Genomic DNA, 20,739 nt, shown 5'->3' with positions numbered 1-20,739 from the left:
TACTTGGGGGGCTGAGGCAGGAGAATCGCTTGAACCCTGGAGGTGGAGGTTGCGGTGAGCCAAGATCATGCCACTGCACTCCAGCCTAGCTACAGAGCAAGACTCCGTCTCAAAAAAAAAAAAAAAAAAAAAAAAAGCTGGGTGCAGTGGCTCACGCCTGTAATTCCAGCACTTTGGGAGGCCCAGGTGGGCAAATCATGAGGTCAATAGATCGAGACCATCCTAGCCAACATGGTGAAACTCCGTCTCTACTAAAAATATAAAAATTAGCTAGGCGTGGTGAGGCACGCCTGTAGTCCCAGCTACTGGGGAGGCAGAGGGAGAAGAATCCCTTGAACCCAGGAGGCAGAGGTTGCAGTGAGCCGAGATCGCGCCACTGCACTCCAGCCTGGACAACAAGAGCGAGACTCTGTCTCAAAAAAAAAAAAAAAAACTTTGGTCAACAATTTGGAAACTGCCTGTTCTTTTAAAAACGCTCTTTCAGCTGCTGCTAATCCGAGTGTATATTCAGGACAACTTGCATCTCTGCTCCGAGTTGCAGTCTTCGAACTTGACCCAAAAACACTCCCTGCTTAAATTAGGCTCGCCTCAGTTTTCATTTGTTTTCCTTTAGGCGGACACAGACGAGGGCCACTTAAAGGATGGCCCCTAAACTCCCGGTTGAGTTCTTTTACATATAAAGGGCATCATGCCTTTGAGGAGCTTAGCTTTACATATTAAATGGAGAAACAGAACCTGTCAACATCTGTAGGAAGTGGACAGCGCCAGTTATAAACAGGAGGCCAGGCAAGGTGGCTCACGCCTGTAATCCCAGCACTTTGGGAGGCTGAAGCGGGCGGATCACTTGAGCTCAGGAGTTCCAGACCAGCCTGGCCAACATGGCGAAACCCCGTCTCTACTAAAAATACAAAAATCAGCCCGGCGTGGTGGCGCGCGCCTGTAATCCCAGCTACCTGGGAGGCTAAGGCAGGAAAATCACTTGAACCCGGGATTTGGATGTTGCAGTGAGCGGAGATCGCGCCACTGCACTGTAGCCTGGGAGACAGAGCGAGACTCTGTCATTAATAAATAAATATATGTAAATAAAATAAAGCAACAAGAGTTTGCAAAATCCAAAACCACGGGGACTTCTCAACTGCCTTTTCTCCCTTAAGTACCCTCCATTGCTACCCCTGCTCCATCACCTCCTCTTCCGGTCCCTCCTCTAGGGCCCGCCCACCCCTTCCGTTTCCGCCCCGCCCCGCCCCCGCCTTCGCCCAGACCAGGGCCTGCCCGCCTCTTCCAATCCGTTCCCCGACGGCCTGCCCATTGCTTCCGGTCCCTAGCTGAGGCCCCGCCCCTTCAACTGTGCCTCAGCCCGCCATTCCCATTGGCGGAAAATCCCAGACGCCCCTCAAATTGGAGAGGGACAGTTGGACGCTGTGGCTCACGCCCGTAATCACAACCCTCTGGGAAGCCGAGGCGGGCGGATCACGAGGTCAAAAGATCGAGACCGTCCTGGCCAACATGGTGAAACCCGTCTCTACTAAAAATAAAAAAATTAGCTGGGCGTGGTGGCGCGCGCCTCTAGTCGGGAGGCTGAGGCAGGAGAATCGCTTGAACCCGGAAGGCGGAGGTTGCAGTGAGCCGAGATCGCGCCACTGCACCCTAGCCTGGCAACAGAGCGAGACTCTGGCTCAAAAAAAAAAAAAAAAAAATTGGAGAGGGACGCTCTTCCGCCTGCCTGTCCCCGGAAGTGACGTTATGTACGTCCCCCCTGAGGAAGTGACGACAGGCGTGCCCTTGACAGGCAGGGAGGGCTAGGCTGTGCATCCCTCCGCTCGCATTGCAGGGAGGTAGGAGCCCTGTGGGGGTGGCTCGAGGTGGTGTCGCGGCTGAGGCATGCCGCGAGCGCGTTCCTGCGCAGGCTGGCGGCCGGGCGGGCGGGGGGATCTAGCTCGCCGGAGAGCCAGGGTCCCTGGTGATGTCCGATTTTTCCCAGTTCCCTCCACACATGTCCCTTCTTTATTGGTTCCCTCCAGTACATGTCTCTTCGTTTTTGGTTCCTCTCACACTCTTAGTTCCTCCTTGAATTGTTGCGTTTCATCTTTTCAGACGACCCTGGGTTCCAGTGTTGGCTGTCATTTAATAGCGGGGTTACTTTGGGCATGTCACTTAACTTACTTGAGCCTCGTATTCCTTCCCTTACTTGCAGTGTGGGCAGTACAATAGCAACTTCCTGGAAGTTGCTGTAGGAAGACCAATAATGTGTGTAAGGTACTTGGTCCTTACATACATTATTAAATCTGTTGGTTTCTTCCTCCCATTCTTCCGTTATAATCTAAATCCCAATTTCTTTTTGGTTGTGAAGCCAGTTTTCCTGTCCTTCTGGTTTGCCTAGCTATTCCTTCCCTTTGATTCTCATTGCTTCTTCACTTCCACGCTACAAATCTTACATATTATTTCCTTGCATTTTGCTTCCAACTCTGCCTCTTCCTGAGCCCTGAGTACTCCCCAAATCTCTTTTTTCTAGTGTGTCGACTTCCTTTTGTGTGCCCCAGTTCTTCTGCCTCTTTCCCTCACAGATGGCTCAGCGACTTCTTCTGAGGAGGTTCCTGGCCTCTGTCATCTCCAGGAAGCCCTCTCAGGGTCAGTGGCCACCCCTCACTTCCAGAGCCCTGCAGACCCCACAATGCAGTCCTGGTGGCCTGACTGTAACACCCAACCCAGCCCGGACAATATACACCACGAGGATCTCCTTGACAACCTTTAATATCCAGGATGGACCTGACTTTCAAGACCGAGTGGTCAACAGTGAGACACCAGTGGTTGTGGATTTCCACGCACAGTGAGTATTGGGGGTCCACAGAAGACTAGGGTCCTACTTGTTCAAGTATTTATTGAATGCCTGCTGTGTCCCACGGCCATGTTCTATGCTGCTCATATGTAGACTCAATATACAGACTAGTCAGGCCCAGTCCCTGCCCTCAAGGGGAATGCAGTCTGGTGGAAGACAGACAAGTGAACAGTCTGCAAAGCTGACTGTTAGTGCTGGGAAACACATGTTCTGTTTCTCAATCCCCAGAAAGCTCAGCGTCATCTTTAGCATGGACCAGAGTTGGAAAAATATGACTGTCACCTTGCTTTTGGTGTATACCAGTTCCTGGCCCTGCAGATAAGCTGATGTTAACATCTTGCCATGAAAACCGCAAGAAGGGCTGGCAAAAAGTTATCAGTGTCGGCCGGGTGCGGTGGCTCATGCCTGTAATCCCAGCACTTTGGGAGGCCAAGGCGGGCAGATCACCTGAGGTCAGGAGTTCAAGACCAGCCTGGCCAACATGGTGCTACCCTGTCTCTATTAAAAATACAAAATTAGCTGGGCGTGGTGGTGTGTGCCTGTAATCCCAGCTACTCAGGAGGCTGAGGCAGGAGAATCACTTGAACCTAAGAGGTGGTGTTTGTAGTGAGCTGAAGATCGTGCCATTACACTCCAGCCTGGGCAAAAAGAGTGAAATTCCATCTCAAAAAAAAAAAAAAAAAGTTATCGGTGTCACTACCGTGGTGCCCAAGCATACAGGGCATAGGAAGGAGTTTCCTTTCAGTGCTATCTGAGTTTGCTTTAGAGATATTTAAGTCCCACTGGCCTTCTGAATTTTAGCCTGGGCTTTTTCATTTCTAGACCTTTGGGGCCTGGCTAGACACCCAACTACACAAAAGCTGGACAAAGCCCTCTGAATGAGGCATCCTGGGAGAAACCAGTGTAGCATAAGTTAAAAATTCAGGGGCCTTCAGGTCCGATGCAGTGGCTCACACCTGTAATCCCAGCACTTTCAGAGGCCGAGGCAGGTGGATTACCTGAGGTCAGGAGTTTGAGACCTGCCCAGCCAACATAGTGAAACCCCATCTCTACCAAAAATACAAAAATTAATCGGGCATGGTGGCGGGCACCTGTAATCCCAGCTACCCAAGAGGCTGAGGCAGGAGAATCGCTTGAACCTGGGAGGTGGAGGTTGCAGTGAGCTGAGATCGCGCCATTGCACTCCAGCCTGGGTGATAGAGGGAAACTCCATCTCAAAAAAGAAAAAGAAAAGAAAAAGAAATTGAAGGGCCTTCTGGTCAGGTCTCTGACAGGTTGTTTCGCTGGCTTTCCAGTTGTTTCTCTGACTCACCCTGTGGCCTTGGGCAGGCCACTTGATATCTTTGTGCTCCCTTTCTTCACTTGTAATAGGAGATAAGGTCTTGCACACTGGGTTTTTCAGTGTTATGAGTTGTTTTTGTTTTTCTTCTTTTAGAGACAAGGTCTCACTCTGTCACCCAGGCTAGAATGTAGAGTGCAGTGGTGCGATCATGGCTCACTGCAGTCTCTACCTCCTGATCTCAAGCAATCCTCCCACCTTGGCCTCCCAAAGTGCTAGGATTACAGGCATGAACCACTGCGCCAGGCCTGAGGTTTTTTTTTCCTTTTTTGTTTTTGAGACGGAGTCTCATTCTGTCACCCAGGCTGGACTGCAGTGGCTCAATCAGCTCACTGCAACCTCCACCTCCCGAGTTAAAACAATTTTCCTGCCTCCCAAGTAGTTGGGACTACCACCCAGATAATTTTTTTGTATTTTTAGTAGAGACGAGGTTTCACCATATTGGCCAGGCTGGTCTCGCAAACTCCTGACCACAGGTGATTCTCTCCCGCCTTGGCCTCCCAAAGTGCTAGGATTACAGGTGTGAGCCATTATGCCCGGCCTATTTTTCAGCATTTAAAACCGTCAGGCCTGGTTGGGTGCCGTGTGCACCACCACACCTGCTACTCAGGAGGCTGAGGCAGGAGAATTGCTTGAACCTGGGAGGCGGAAGTTGCAGTGAGCCGAGATCGCGCCATTGCACTCCAGCCTGGGCAACAGAGTGAGGCTCCATCTCAAAAATAAATAAGTAAGTGCTGAGAATAAAATAGGAGTTGTCAGCCAGGGGTTTGTGAAAGGTGGAACTGTCTTGGCCTCCTGGTGTAGTGAGCATTCCAGAGAGGCCTTCCGAAATGAACAATAAATGGGATAATGCCTCATTTTGTTCAGTAAGGAAGTGGGGTGGTGTGAGTTGTTCATTCAGTGCCAGGCACTTTCCTTGGTGCCACATACATAGAGATGACAGCACCAGGCCTGTCCTGGATGAGCTTCCCCAGCGAGAGGGGAATACCTATGATCAGGGCAGTGATAATGGTCAACTCAGAGTAGCCATTACAGGGCATAGGCTGATCCATGTGGGATCAGAGTAGCCTGTGGGTGAAATAAAACACTTTCTTTTTTTTTTTTTTTTTTCAGACAGAGTCTCTGTCGCCCAGGCTGGAGTGCAGTGCCACGATCTCAGCTCACTTCAACCTCTGCCTCCCAGGTTAAAGTGATTCTCCTGCCTCAGCCTTCCTAGAAGCTGGGATTACAGGCGCACACCACCACTCCTGGCTAATCTTTGTATTTTTAGTAGAGACGAGGTTTTACCATGTTGGCCAGGCTGATCTTGAACTCCTGACCTCAGGTGATCCGCCTGCCTCGGCCTCCCAAAGTGCTGGAATTATAGGCGTGGGTCACCGCACCCGGCCAAAGAAAACACTTTCAACACAGCTTTGGGTTGTGATCGATCCCAGCTGTGCTTCTCTAATCTTGCACAGGTTTCTTAACTCGTATGGGCTTCAGTTTCTTTGGAAGGTGTGTTCTCTTTGCAGAGTTGAGGGGTGTGTTTGGTAAAAGCAGAGAAAGTGAGCCAGGGACTGGTGCGTTGTAGACGCTCCAGGCCATTGGTTCCCCTCCTTTTAGTTCTGAGTCCACATGGTGTTTGAAATATCCCCACAGCTTCCAATGCATGTTTACCCACATTGCCTTAGTTGATCTCTCCTAATAGCTTTGAGAGCCATAATCTCTCTTTTTCAGATGAAGAAACTAGGGCCCAGGCCGGGCGCGGTGGCTCACGCCTGTAATCCCAGCACTTTGGGAGGCCGAGACAGGCGGATCACGAGGTCAGGAGATCGAGACCATCCTGGCTAACACGGTGAAACCCCGTCTCTACTAAAAAATACAAAAAATTAGCCGGGCGTGTTGGCAGGCACCTGTAGTCCCAGCTACTGAGGAAGCTGAGGCAGGAGAATGGCGTAAACCAGGGAGGCGGAGCTTGCAGTGAGCCGAGATCGCGCCACTGCACTCCAGCCTGGGGGATAGAGCGAGACTCCGTCTCAAAAAAAAAAAAAAAAAAAAAAGAAACTAGGGCCCCAGAATAATCGGCTGGTTGGTGAGGAGCCTCTGTTTGAACCTTTTAACTTCCAATCCCATATCCTTTTATATGACAGTATATTTCTCTGAGATATACTGAAATGAGTCACTTTTATTATGAGTCTTCTGATGAGGCCTGTGTTTTAAAAGTCTGGGATCTGTGAAGATTTCCCATGTGCAGAATCTCCTGGCATTACCATTTGGTGTGTTAATTTTTAAACATGGTAAACAGAGATAATAAGGGCAAAAGATTCCTTGGAAAGATGCAGGTCTGGGAAGCCAGTAGGGGATGCTGAGCGCTCTTTTGACTGACTGGATGCTTCCTTTCTCGCCTTTTGAGGTGGTGTGGACCCTGCAAGATCCTGGGGCCGAGGTTAGAGAAGATGGTGGCCAAGCAGCACGGGAAGGTGGTGATGGCCAAGGTGGATATTGATGACCACACAGACCTCGCCATTGAGTATGAGGTATGGATTGACAGGGAGTTGCCACAGGGCAGCCAGTATAGGAGGTGTCAGGCCCAGGGATAGCTGGTGTAGGAGGTATCTTGGGGAGCACAGGTAGCCAGTAAGCAAGGTGTCTTGGTTTTTCCAGAGCTTTTTTTTTTTGAGACGGAGTCTCTCACTGTCACCTGGGCTAGAGTGCAATGGCATGATCTCGGCTCATTGCAACCTCTGCCTCCCGGGTTCATGCGATTCTCCTGCCTCAGCCTCCCAAGTAGCTAGGACTACAGGTGCACACCACCACGCCCACCTAATTTTTTGTATTTTTAGTAGAGACAGGGTATCACCATGTTGGCCAGACTGGTCTGGAACTCCTGACCTTATGATCCACCCACCTTGGCCTCCCAAAGTGCTGGGATTACAGGCATGAGCCACTGCGCCCAGCCGGTTTTTCGAGAGCTTTTAAGAGCTCAGAGCACTTTGCAGAGGTGGCTCTTGATCCTCTGAGCCACCTGTCTCTCTTCACCACCTTTAGGAAGTAGATCGTATGACCCAAAAACACCAGGTCATTCACTTAGTCTCGGACATTGGTACATTCCTTTATCCATCTACCCACATGTTCAGTGAGCAGTCATTTGGGAGCTCGATGTGCCAAGCATTTGTGATTCTGACACAAGATGAGATCTTGTCTCCAAGCAAGATCTCTCCTAGTCTAGCAGGAGAGAACAGCAGGTAGAAGGATCATCTCAATATAGAAGTGCTAAAAGAAGAGGCGCATAAAGGAAGAAGGGACTGTTTGCTTATGGGGGAGCTGGAGGGGACAGGGAATGCTTCACGTTAGAGAGAACCTCTGAGCTGAGCCATGAGGGATGCGCAGAGGAGGAGGAAGGGCTGAGGAAACAGCGTGCACAAAGACATGGAGTCGTGTCACTTGGTTGGTTGGTTTATCTGTTTATTCAGCAGATATTTGAGAGTCCCTCAAGTGCCAGGTAGTGTTACTTGGTGATGAGGATAAGGCAGTGAACAAAACTGACAAAATCTCTGCCTCCATGGAGTCTACATTCTAGTATTTTAAATCAAGGGTCAGCAAACTTTTTCTCTAAAGGACTGGTTGGTATTGGAAGCATTGCAGGGCAGTGGTCGCTGCTACAACCATTCAGCTGTGCTCATAGCCGAAAGCAGCCATAGACACTATACAAACAAATGGGCATGGCTGTGTTACAATAAACACAAGCAGTAGGCTGTATTGGGCCTTTTTTTTACAAAAGGGCCAATTTATTTACAAAAACAAGCAGTAGGCTGTATTGGGCCTGTGAACTATAGTTTACTGACCCCTGTTTTAGATAATAAGTTCAATGGAGAAAAATACATCAGGAAGAGAGGATGGGAGTACTGCGTATGAGGCAGGGTTTCTGTTTTTTCGAGACGGAGTTTTGCTCTTGTTGCCCAAGTTGGAGTGCAGTGGCACAATCTCGGCTCACTGCAACCTCTGCCTCCCGGGTTCAAGCAGTTCTTCTGTCCCAGCCTCCGGAGTAGCTGAGATTATAGGCACGCGCCACCACGCCCGGCTAATTTTTTGTATTTTTAGTAGAAATGAGGTTTCACCATGTTAGCCAGGCTGGTCTTGATCTCCTGACCTCGGGTGACCCACCTGCCTTGGCCTCCCAAAGTGCTGGGATTACAGGCGTGAGCCACCGCGCCCGGCGGGTTTCTTTTTTAAAGGGTAGGCTAGGGTGGATCTCCCTGAGAAGCTGACCTTTGAGCAAAAACAGGAAGGGAGTGACTGAAGCATGTGGGTCTTTGGAAGAACCATTCAGGCAAAGCAAAAGCCCTGAGGTCTGATGAGCCTGGGTTGCTTACAGACCAGCAGGGGCCAGGTGCCTGGAGGTGTCTGGGTTGGGGGCTTCCTCTGGGCCTTGGAGACCACTACCTGGAGAAAGGGGAGAGGCCCACTTTGTCTGGGTGGCCAGAGTGAAGGGCCGAGTATGGAGCTGGGGAAAGCAGACTGCAGCCGGATTGGGAGGGTCTCTGAATAGCCATGCTGAAGGTAGCGCTGTTACAGAGCCGAGGGCGCTCCTGGCAGCCTCTGGGCCCAACCTGGCTCACAGACACTTTTAGTCTGGCACTCGAAGTATTTTAAAGTAATAGGAAGCAGATGCTGATATTTGAAACTCAGATTTCATGTGAAAATCTCGATATCTGATTTTCTTGAAATATCTTAACCTGGCCGGAGTGAGCCTTCACCCCTCCCTCCTTCCTCCTCCAGGTAACAAGTGAATGAAAGAGGCCGCTTTATTCCTCAGAGTATACAAGTCCAGGTTTCACTCTTACTAGACCAGCTCAAATAGAGGCACCCATCCCTGAACCAGTCTCCTGCGGCAGGAAATGGGTGGTTGGGAGCGGGGTGAGAACAGGCTGGCCGCCCTTTGAGCTACGCAGGGAGTGGGGAGTGATTACCCAAAGGAACATCAGTCTGCAATGACCAGAAGCAGGGGAGATGGAGACCAGGCAGACAAACGTGGTGGCCACTACAGGTGACCACTGGAGCAGGCCTGCCTTGGGAGTTAGGAACTGAGGGCTGTTTACAGGGGCTGGGGGAGGGGTGAGTGACTTTTTCAAAAAGTTTGGCCACTGATTGCTCAGTGAGGGAGGCATCTATCTGCCCATTTGGACGCCCCTGGCTTTCCCCTGCCTGGCTATGCCTCGGCTGAGAGCCCGGGCTGGGGCTCCTAGGGCCTCCCACAGGTCACGCGTGGGCTTCAGATGTCTCAGGCCTCCTGGCTCTGCCAGACACTACAGCTTCAGCCTCAGCCAATGTATTCATAACTCTTCAGCAGAAACCCGCTGAGGGCCAGCCATGTGCAGGGACTATGGTAACTACTGCAGATGCAAAGAAGCCCACAGGCCCTGCCCCAGTGTCTCGTGGGGTGGCGGGAATGCCGAGGACCGTCCCCGGGAGGCTGTTGTGGGAATGGGCACTGAAGGCCTGCGGTGAAGCCTGGGAAGTGAGAAGGAGATGCCTCCTGTGGAATCCTCACAATCTCCCCCCACACCCACCGCTCCCGCCCTGTCCACTGCCTGGGGACTGTGCTGTCACACAGAAAGGCCTCAAGGCTGCTGGGCCCACATCACTTGGTCTCAGCCGTGTTGTTTAGCCAAACCCTGGTCTGACATCATTGCAGGGTTTAGGAAGCTCCAGCCAGGGTTCTTCCTGACCCCCTGCCTCTCTCCCTCCCTTCCTTCTTTCCTTCCTTCCTCTTTTCTTTCTGAAGAGAGCCTGAGGAAGAAGTTTCCTCTGAGAGAACTACAGTGCCCCCCATGATGGCTTTCTTTAAGGCCTAAAATCCTTTTTCTTTTTTGAGATGGAGTCTCACTCTGTCGCCCAGGCCGGAGTGCAATGGCACGATCTCGGTTCACTGCAACCTCCGCTTCTCAGGTTCAAGCAATTCTCCTGCCTCAGCCTCCCGAGTAGCTGGGATTACAGGTGCCCACGACCATGCCCAGCTAATTTTTGTAGTTTTAATAGAGACAAGGTTTTACCATGTTTGCCAGGCTGGTCTCAAACTCCTGACATCAGGTGATCAGCCCGCCTCGGCCTCCCAAAGTGCTGGGATTGCGGGCGTGAGCCACTACACCTGGCCTAATTTTTGTATTTTTAGTAGAGATGGGGTTTCACCATGTTGACCAGATTGGTCTCAAACTCCTCACCTCAAGTGATTTGCCCACCTCGGCCTCCCAGAGTGCTGGCATTACAGGCATGAGCCACCGCGCCCGGCCCCCAAGACTGCATTTCTAACAAGCTCCCAGGTGATGCCAAGGCTGGGTGTCCTGAGCCAACATGGAGAGAAACCAGTGTTCTGAAGGCCCCATACTGACTTTTTCATTCTGAAGGCCCCAGATTGACTTTCTGGTTCTGAAGGCCCCAGACTGACTTTTTCATTCTGAAGGCCCCAGACTGACTTTCTGTGGGGAGGAACTGCTCTTTGGAAGGCCGTGTCTCAGCTGCCGCTCTCAGCACAGACTGCTTGCCAGTGAGAAAGTTCATGGATAAATGTATAATGGCATGTGTCCACCATTCCAGCGCCATACAGAACCGTTCCACCGCCCTCGGTTCCCCTGTTTTCCAGCAGTTCACCTCTCCTTCCTGCCCCTCACCCGCTTAACCCCCAGCAGTCACTGATCTCATTTTTTGTTGTTGTTCTTTTTGAGGATTTTATGTTTTTAGGGCAGTTTTAGGTTCATGGCAAAATTGAGAGGAAGGGGAAGGTACAGAGACTTCCCATAAGTGCCCTGTCCTCCCGCATGCCCAGCCTCCCACACTATCAACAGCCCATACCAGGGTGGTCCATTTGTCACAACTTATGAACCTACACGGACATCATTATCCCCCAAAGCCAAAAGTTTACATCGGGGATCACTCTTGGTGTTGTGCCTTCTGTGGGTTTGGACAAATGTGTCATAGCCGGTGTCCACATTCTAGCATCATCCAGAGTCATTTCACTGCCTCCATGTCCTCTCTCCTCTGCCTGTTCGTCTCTCCTTCCTCCTCCCTCCAGCCCTGGCAACTCTTGATCTTTTCACTGTCTACCTAATTCTGCCAGAATGTTATGTAGTTGATTTTTTCAATAATCGTTTTTCCAAGAACCCTCTCATATCTAAAAGCTTTTACAAAGCACTTGGCATTTTGCATTTGAAGCGTGAAATCCTTTAATGCGTCCCCACGTTCTTCCCCCTGCTGGGACTCAGTAGATGTCTCTCTCTCTTTGCTGCTGGGCAGAAGCACAACAGAGTTTGATCCCCTGGACTGCAAAGTCAAACAGATCTTGTTTCAGATCCCAGCTTTTTTTTTTTTTTTTTTTTTTAGAGGGGGTCTCGCTCTTTCACCCAGGTGGAGTGAAGTGGCGCAATCTCGGCTCACTGCGACCTCCATCTCCCGCGTTCAAGCACTTCTCCTGCCTCAGCCTCCCAAAGTGCTGGAATTACAGGCGTGAGCCACCACGCCCGGCCTAATTTTTGTATTTTTGGTAGAGACAGGGTTTCACCACGTTGGCCGGCCTTGTCTCGAATTCCTGACCTCAGATGATTCGCCTTCCTCAGCCTCCCAAAGTGCTGGGATTACAGGCAGGAGCTGCCGCGCCTGGCCTACACCACATCATTTTGGAACAGTTGCTCACCCTTTGAGCCTCAGTATTCTCATCGTTAAAATGATCCTGCCCACAGCCAGGAGAGTGTGAGATAGTGTATAGAGGTGTTTATATCATTCCTGACACGAAAAAGCACCCAGCATGTGACAGCGATCTTTTCCTTTTAACTCTGCAATGAGCCGAGGAGGAGGTTGCGACATCCCGCAGCACCCAGCACTGTGCCTTTCCCTTGGTAGGCCCTTAGCTGAGTTAACAGATGGATGCCATCGGGGTGGGACAGGAGAAGACATACCAGGACACGGAGCTCAGTGGCGGTGCAGGCGAGCTACGGGTTAGCAGAAAGAGACTGCGCACACGCACACACTCCCCCACTCCTGCCGAGTTCACAGGGTCTTTATCCAAGGATAGGAGGTTCCAAGTGGCTTCACGGAACAGGACAGGCAACACATCGTAGCGTATCTTTTCCTCAGCCCCTCAGTTGGCTCAGTCACTGCCTCTTTCACACTCAAAACATTCCAGAAGAATGTGCCAAGGCCCTGTGCACTTCCATGTAAGGCAGTATTTACAGGCACCGGCACCTCCTGATGTGTGAGCCAGACACAGGAGCAGCAGAGCTTCAGCCGCCTCCTCAGGGTCGAGGGAAGTCCCATTCCAGCTCAGGTTTCCTGTGAGCCCCTAGTGCGGGTAGTGTGTATGTGTGTGTGTGTATATATGTGTGTATGCGTGTGTGTGTATGTATGTGTGTATGCGTGTGTGTGTTTAAGCTCAACTTCAAAATATCCCCTTGATCAGTAGTGACCAGACCTCCATTGACAGCACATCTGCTGTCTACCTGACACCAGCAGGGTCTGTGCGTGTTCAAGCATGTGTGGAGGTTTACATGAGTGAGATCATTATGGCCTTCATCTGGAGTTCTTTTTTTTTTTTTTTTTTAATATTTTTATGGAGACGACGTCTTGCTATGTTGCCCAGGCTGGTCATGAATTCCTGACCTCAAGCAGTCCTCCTGCCTTGGCCTCCCAAAGTACTTGGGATTACAGGCGTGAGCCACTGTGCTTGTGCCTATCTGGAGTTCTTAAGGAACGCTAAGTCCACTCTCTGAGCCTCTTCAGTGAACTTAGAGTCTTGCCGTGAAAAAAGTTAGGCCACTTCTTATACAGTGGCATAAAGCATATATTTTAATTAAAGGAATAGGACAGTGTGCAGGTGGGAGCCGGTGGCTGAGCTCTCTGCTTCTGCCAAGAGGCTCCGGCTTTGAGGCGCTCCAGCTGCCTTTGCAGACCACTAGAGGGCACCAAAGAATGCCTGGGAAGGCCCTGGTGGCTTCAGGCGCTTCCTGGAGCAAACTCTTTCGGGCCCTGCTCTGCCTGGAGACAGGGTTTGCCACCCACATCAGCCCAGGGACAGCCTTTGAAGGGGCCTGAGGCACTAACAAGGACAAGGACTGTGTCCTGTGACCTGCTGTGTTTGTCCCCAAAGTGTCCATGAGGAGTGGGGTGCAGGGCCTGCCACGTAAAGTTAGTGGGTGAGGGCGGGATGGTCTGGCCTGCGTGCCTTTCCTAACTACCATGTGCATGGTTTTTGAACATTCTGAATCTTACTGGCTTCCAAGATGGGCCGTGGCAGGGCAGCACTGGGATATGTGAAGACCTGGTATGTTTGTGTGAATCTCTGCTCGCTCTTTGTAGTTTAATTTGTATGTAAGAAAAGTCTGTGTTTATCTTGTTCTGTTTATTTTTATTTATTTATTTTGAGGGGGGGAACAGAGTCTTGCTCTGTCGCCCAGGCTGGAATGCAATGGCACAATCTCAGCTCAGTGCAACCTCTGCCTCCCGGGTTCAAGCGATTCTCCTGCCTCAGCCTCCCGAGTAGCTGGGACTATAGGCATGCCCCACCACGCCCGGCTAATTTTTGTATTTTTAGTAGAGACGGGGTTTCACCATGTTGGTCAGGCTGGTCTCGAACTCCTGACCTCAAGTGATCTGCCCACTTTGGCTTCCCAAAATGCTAGGATTACAGGCGTGAGCCACAGCGACCGGCCTATCTTGTTCTGTTTAAATGGTTTTCTCAAATGCCCACGAATGCCAGGCAGGGATCCCAGGCAGCAGAGACCTCACGATGCCAGTCTGGTGGGCCACAGCCTCATCCGCGTTCCACGTAACCTATGCAGGTCCCTGAGGGAACTGAGTAAATGCTTCACAGACCAAGAATGTTGTCCTTGCCATCTGCCTGCAACCTGCTAATAAGCGTCAGGTTGTGTATGGCCAAGCCTCTCCTCTCATGCTGTCCAGTAGAAGTCCCTGAGTTTCTGGACCCTGTCACTCATCATGGCAGCAAGCTAATGTGCTCTCGTGGGGCCTGTGTTGGACTTTTCCTCGTGCCCTCTGTAGCCACTGTTTTTTGAATGCCCACTGTATGCCAGGCACAATGCCAGGTTCCTAAGCTTATTTGCCGGGCGCTGTGCTGAGCCTTTACTTGCGTTATTTCATTCAGCTTTCATGCCCTCTAATGGCAGTGCCCTTAGTATCTCCATCCTGCATCTGAGAACACTGAGGCTTAGTGACTGAGGGGCGTGCCCCAGCTCACCTGGCTGGTAGGAGCCAGATTGCGTCCGCCAGAACCTGAGCTCTGCTTGCTTGCTTGCTTGCTTGCTTGCTTGCTTGCTTGCTTGCTTGCTTTTCTTTCTTTCTTTCTTTCTTTTCTTTCTTTCTTTTCTTTCTTTTCTTTCTTTGACGGAGTCTCACTCTGTCACCCAGGCTGGAGTGCAGTGGTGCAATCTCCACTGACTCCAGCCTCCACCTCCCAGGTTCAAGCAATTCTCTCACCTCAGCCTCCCAAGTAGGTGGGATTACAGGTGCCTGCCACCATGCCCGACTAATTTTTGTATTTTCAGTAGAGACAGGGTTTCACCATGTTGGCCAGGCTGGTCTCGAACTCCTGACCTCAAATGATCTGCCCACCTCAGCCTCCCAAAATGCTGGGATTACAGGTGTGAGCCACCGCGCCCAGCCTGAGCTCTGCTTTATACTCAAATCTTTCTTTTTTTTTTTGAGGCGGGGTCTCTGTCACCCAGGCTGGAGTGCAGTGGCACAATCACAGCTCACTGAAGCCTCAGTCTCCCAGGCTCAAGCGATCCTCCTGCCTCAGCCTCCCGAGTATGGGAGTACAGGCATGTACCACCATGCCTGGCTAATATTTTGGGGGGGTTTAGTAAACAAAGGGTCTCACTATATTGCCCAAGCTGGTCTGGAACTCTTGAACTCAAGCAATCCTCCAGCCTCAGTCTCCCAGAGGGCTGGGATTATAGATATAAGCCACTGTGCCCAGCCTATACTTGAATCTTTAATGTTCATCCCAAACCCTAAAGGTAGACATTACCCCCATTTTATGGAAAAGGACACTGAGGCTCAGAAAGGTGCTGTGACCCGGCCAAGGCCCCCTTGCTAGTGAGTGCAAAGCCAGGACTCAAACTGTCCCCCAGCTTCTGTCTCCTCCTGGGCCAGGCTTCCCCTGAGCTCCTCCCTGCCCCAGGCTTCCCCTGAGCTCCTCCCTGCCCCCAGCCCTGGCCTGCAGCTGCAAGGGTTATTTTCATCTCTCCTGTCATTCCAGCAAAACCGCTGGGCCAGTGAGTCAGTCTTGTGGTTAAGGGAGGAAGGGTACTGTTGGGAGCCCGCAATGGAAGACGTTTCTTCAGCGGGTGGCCCCCGGGCCCTGCAGTACCCCTGCACCGAGAGAAGAGCCACGTTCCTCTAGGCCTGCCCATGGCTTTGGGAAGTCAGTGCCCTGGATAAGCCACCAGCCTTCCCCACAAAGGCTCAGGAGTGGCAGTTGAGAAGTGTTCACTCCCAATTCACTTGGATCCCCTTGTCCTCTCCACCCAGGTGTCAGCGGTGCCCACTGTGCTGGCCATGAAGAATGGGGACGTGGTGGACAAGTTTGTGGGCATCAAGGATGAGGATCAGTTGGAGGCCTTCCTGAAGAAGCTGATTGGCTGACAAGCAGGGATGAGTCCTGGTTCCCTTGCCCGCGTGGGACCCCAATAGAACTCAGCCCTTCCATGCCAGCCCTTCCTGCTGCCTCCCTCCTGTCTGGCTCCTGGGGCCCATGCTTAGAGCCCAGGCTCCAGCCCTGAGTGCTTCCGAGCTGGCGGACTGCCCAGGGGCCATCAGAGGATGGTGGTGCTGCTGCTGATCCGGGGACCGCTGTCTTCCCTCCCACACGCCTTTCATCCCTCCTTCTAGGGCCTATGGCAGTTCTCCCAGGATGTGTGGCGAGAGCCTGGGCCAGCCCACAGCGTTCCTAGTCAGGCAGCCACACCTTGGTCCTCATCTCTGGTCCCTTCCAATCTGAAACCTCGTGCCTGGCTCATCTGCCACCTACATTTCTCTTTCCAGCTGCTGTTTTGTAAAAAGAAAAAGAAAAAAGAAGCCCAAACTAGTGAGAGTAATATCTAATTATCTCATTTTTTGTAGGTCTGTGATAAAGAACTTAGTCATCCCTTCCACCTCCTACTGTGAAGAACAGACCCTGGGTCCCACACTGAAATCCCCTCTAGTCGCCCATTCCCACCCCCCAGGGAGCTGCCTCCCACTTCGCCTCCCAGGCAGGGGGGGCAGAAAATGATTGATGGGCTGGGGAACCCTGGAGAGCCTCGACTCCGGAAGTCTCAAGGTGCCTCCTCCTCTCCTTAGCTGGCCCGTTGGTTTTCTGAGCAGGGGGCTGAACTGTGAACAAGTCAGACAAATAAAGCAAGGGTCTGCACCATCTGCAATGTCACATCTGTGTGGGCTCAGAGCACTTGTCACCCTTTCCCGGGGGGCTTGTCCACTGTCCCCACATCCTCCCCTAACTCCACAACACTCTCTCCAACCAGCCCTTCCTGTTCACTAACATGCTTGTCAGCAGTGGCTGCTATTCTAAGGATGCCACGTGCCAGTCCTTGTGCCCTCCTAAGGCAAGAGGCTGTTGTCCCCATTACCCCGATGTAGACACTGTGGCTCATGGGATGCAGAGCTGGGGTTTCTATCCAGACGTGGTTGCCTCTGAAACCTGGGCTCCCACAGCTGATCCCCTTGACCCTTCTGAGGCCTCCCCAACTGACAGGGCTCCTGGCTGCCCCAGCAGGTGCCTGGCCCTGTGGGGATCAGGCTCTCCTTCCCATGGGTGCCTGCAGGAACTTCTGGGCCTTGGGACCAGACAACCCCTCTTGGCCCCCAGCTCCCCTTGGCCATAGAGGAGTGTGCCAAGGGAGCCAGGCTTGCCAGTCAAGAAAGCCTTCCTTCCGTCTGCCTTGCTCCTAGGGCCAAGCTGTCATTAGGGCTCGGTTGCCTGGATGAGGCCCCAGCTTCCTGTGAATCCGGTGCTTGGCGGCAGGGGGATCCTGACACCCTACTCCGTGGCCCCAGGGATGCCATGGGGCTGGTATTGCTCTCAGAGGCTCACCCTGTTCTATTAGAACTGTCTGCATTCTCCAGGGGCCCACCCAAGGACTGCCTTGGGAAGGCTGCCGAGACCGAGGGAGGAGAGGGGCCCGTGGCCTCTGAAGGACCCCAGACCCTGGGGGCTGTCACAAGCACATGGAGGGGACAAAACCAGCAACTGGCGTCAGTGGAGACGGAAGCTGGTGGAGTGAACATCCTGCAAAGGCCAAAAGCCCTGGTTAAGATGAGCAGGACCTGCCCAGGCTCAGGAGGCACCTCCCAGGTACCTGGCACTGTTTTGAGGGTCTCAGCTCAGCACAGCCCCGCGGGAAGGCGTTGCCCTTCAGATTCCACCTGAGACCTGCCCCGAGAGGTTGAGGAGCCTTCCCCAGGTCACAAAGCCCCTGAGTGGCTGAGCTGGGATTCAAGGCCAGGCAGCCTTCCACACCCACCCCCAGGAACCACCCTCGCTGCCTCCTGTCATCTGATAGAAGGTGGCGTGTGTGTGATCTTCATCTCACAACAGGCAACAAGGCAGGTGGTGTCAGCTCATTTGACACAGTGGGAGCGGAGCAGATCGGAGGTTGAGTAACTCTTTCTAAGACACCCAGTGAGCCCAGGGTGGGGCCAGAGCACAATGCTGGGGCGCCTCGACTCCCGAGCCCTGGCCCTTTCCACCGGACCCCACTGCCGCTCCTTAAAAGGCACCGTTTGCCACGCACTTTCTACACACATTACCTCATCGAATTCCACTCTTGTGAGGCAAGTATTATTTCCATATCGTAAGTGAAAAAAACAGTTCAGAGAAATCGACTTGCCCAAGGTCATGTCTGAAAAGTGATGATGCCAAATTTGAACCCAGTGGGGGTCTGGCCTCTCTGCCCGGGTGGGCGTGGAGAAGTGTGGCAGAGGCCTTGGCCAGAGGCAGGACCCGGGCGCTGCTCCAGCTCCCTCTCCTTAAAAGGTGCGTTGCCCTGCAAGGTGAGCCGGTGGCTGTGGCCATCCCAGGTTGGCAGCCTCTGCCCGTGAGGCTGATCATGGCCGTGAGTCATGCTGGCTGTGCTCACGGAATCCTCCTGGTGATCCTGTTTGACCAATTCCAGGACACTGACCTCACCGGGGATGCCGCTGGCTCTGGGCTGTCAGCCCACGGTCATTCTCTGGGTGCCACATTGGGCCCCATGACTGTGGATGAGGTTGGCAGACATCTGTTGGAAGCCTTTAGCCACCAGGTTGGGAAGCCGGGGAAAGGGGACAAAGTCGCAGGCTTCCCGAGCCTGAAGACAACCCGGGATATGGCCCCTGTATATTTTTTCTTGACACCCAGTGCACGTGGTTGCCTGCAGAGAGGCGGCAGGGGTGGAAGCTCGAGTTTGCTGGGCTGGCTGCTTGACTTCCGCGCTCCCTTGTGCCCCTCAGCTCCGCCCTACCAGGGAGCAGGTGCCAGCCCACAGAGGAGACGGAGCGCCAGGGTGGGCAGTGAGACAACTGAGACACCACTCTGGGCAGGCACGCTCACCTGCAGGCAGCGCCAGCATGGCTCAGAGTGAACGTTTGGTGGCCACTCACACAGGTGCCTTCTACATATACAGAACATGGAGCCGGGCGCGGTGGCTCACGCCTGTAATCCCAGGACTTTGGGAAGCCGAGGCGGGTGGATCACCTGAGGTCAGGAGTTCGAGACCAGCCTGGCCAACATGGCAAAACCCCGTTTCTACTAAAAATACAAAAATTTGCCGGGCGTGGCAGTGCACGCCTGTAATCGCAGCTACTCGGGAGGCTGAGGCAGGAGAATCGCTTGAACCCGGGAGGCAGAGGTTGCGGTGAGCTGAGAACACACCATTGCACTCTAGTCTGGGCAACAGAGCAAGACTCCATCTCAAAAATAATAATAATAATAAAAATAAACTTGCAGAACGCGGGAGAGAAACTGACCCTGTCATCAAGGAGCTTATTATGCCCAGAGACCTCAGAGCACAGGGCTCCGGTCATCCCTGAGCTGATGTCAGTGCAGCGTAAGGCACCTCAGGCTACCCAGCATCTCTTGTGAGGCAGAGGGAAGGGGAGGCTTGCCCAGGTCACAGCACCTTTGTAGTAGGGCTAGGATTTTAACCCGGGCTCTCACTCCAGCCTACCCTAAAGTGGAAATGAGGTAGGGCCTTTTCTACCCTGGCCTCAGGAGAGGGGAGTGAGGAGGGCCGCTGTGTTTCTGAGGAGGTAGAACTCGGGTAAGGACCTGTCAGGTCAAGAGGATGTTGACGGCGCTGCTGCCACTGCCTTCCGAGCAGTGCCTGCCCCTACCAGGGGCCAGGGCCAGCTCAACCCCCACCCCGGCCGCCTGGGGAAAGCTGCTCCAGGAAGCGAAGGTAGTTCTGGCCAAGCTGCGGAAATCCGGAATGTGTGGGCTCTGGGCAGGGAACGGCCCAGAAAACAATGTTGGGGCCGTGTCCATGGAGGGCAGGATGCTGGCGACGGTAAGGCTGCCAGGCCTGCAGCCGCAGTTCCTCTCCGATGCCTGGAACACCAGCTGCAGGCGTGACCCTTACCCTGGCCAGGGCTGGGGTCCCCGGCTGTGCAGGAAGCCTGGGCCACTGGTTGTTCCAAGGAACCTCCCTTTCCAGCCACCTCCTGGCTGCAGGTCCCCCCAGGCCCTTCCACGGTGATACAAGTAGAGCGGGAAGAATCTGATCTGGATTCAGATCCTGCCTGTGCCACCTGCAAATTGTGCGACCTTGGGCAGGCTGCTTTTCCATTCTGAGGCTCTGTGTTCACGGTGGTGAACTAGGCTGGCAGTGACAGCTGGCACTTACTGAGTGCGTGCTACATGAATCCTCTCACTGAGTCTCCACCGCAACCCCAACAGCAGGGACCATTGTTACCGCCATTTTACAGACAAGGAAACTGAGGCTTGGAGGGCTTAAGTAACTTGGCATGAATGGAGTTCAGAGCTCAGATTTGAACTCCGATGTGGCTGGACACGATGGCTCACGCCTGTAATCCCAGCACTTTGGGAGGCCAAGGCAGGAGGATCGTTTGAGCCTAGGAGTTCGGGACCAACCTGGGCAACATAGCAAGACCCTGTCTTTACACAAAATTTAAAAAAAAATTAGCCTGGCATGGCGGTGTGCGCCTGTAGTCCCAGCTACTTGGGAGGGTGAGGTGGGAGGATCACTTGAGCCCAGGAGTTTGACGCTGTAGTGAGCTGTGATCTCACCACTGTACTCCAGCCTGGGTGACAGAGTGAGATCTTGTTCTAAAAAATAAAAATATAAAAAATAAATTTTATTTATTTATTTTATTGTTTTTGAGATGGAATCTTGCTCTGTTGCCCAGGCTGGAGTGGAATGGCATGATCTCTGCCCACCACAACCTCCTTCGCCTCCTAAGTTCAAGCAGCTCTCCTGCCTCAGCCTCCCGAGTAGCTGGGATTACAGGCATTTGCCACCATGCCTGGTTAATTTTTGTATTTTTAGTAGAAACAGGGTTTCACCATGTTGGCCAGGCTGGT

General features: G+C 52.7%; 1 protein-coding gene across 3 annotated transcripts; it reads left to right on the top strand.

The window, feature by feature from the left end:
- Window positions 1–1,405: 1,405 nt before the first annotated feature.
- TXN2 (thioredoxin 2) lies at window positions 1,406–16,577 on the top strand. Of its 3 annotated transcripts, none has more exons than XM_003821532.5 (4): window positions 1,406–1,835; window positions 2,565–2,827; window positions 6,568–6,691; window positions 15,693–16,577. In XM_003821532.5, the coding sequence occupies exons 2-4, from the start codon at window positions 2,565–2,567 to the stop codon at window positions 15,804–15,806; spliced, it is 501 nt and encodes a 166-aa protein (XP_003821580.1). In that variant the 5' UTR covers window positions 1,406–1,835; the 3' UTR covers window positions 15,807–16,577. The 3 variants fall into 3 exon arrangements, with proteins under 3 accessions (XP_003821580.1, XP_034804412.1, XP_034804410.1); XM_034948521.3 differs by having other exon boundaries at window positions 1,535–1,835; window positions 16,284–16,577; XM_034948519.3 differs by having other exon boundaries at window positions 1,830–2,256.
- The last annotated feature ends 4,162 nt before the right edge of the window (window positions 16,578–20,739 follow it).

Source organism: Pan paniscus, chromosome 23 (assembly GCF_029289425.2).
Source record: "Pan paniscus chromosome 23, NHGRI_mPanPan1-v2.0_pri, whole genome shotgun sequence".
Classification (NCBI taxonomy): domain Eukaryota; kingdom Metazoa; phylum Chordata; class Mammalia; order Primates; family Hominidae; genus Pan; species Pan paniscus.
This window is presented reverse-complemented; position numbering and strand designations above follow the sequence as displayed.

Excerpts from the sequence above, each read along its gene's own strand:
- TXN2 (XM_003821532.5), top strand. The coding sequence starts at position 2,565 with ATGGCTCAGCGACTTCTTCTGAGGAGGTTCCTGGCCTCTGTCATCTCC. Across the intron at positions 2,828-6,567 it reads GTTGTGGATTTCCACGCACA|GTGGTGTGGACCCTGCAAGA; the intron begins GTGAGTATTGGG and ends TCGCCTTTTGAG. Across the intron at positions 6,692-15,692 it reads ACCTCGCCATTGAGTATGAG|GTGTCAGCGGTGCCCACTGT; the intron begins GTATGGATTGAC and ends CTCTCCACCCAG.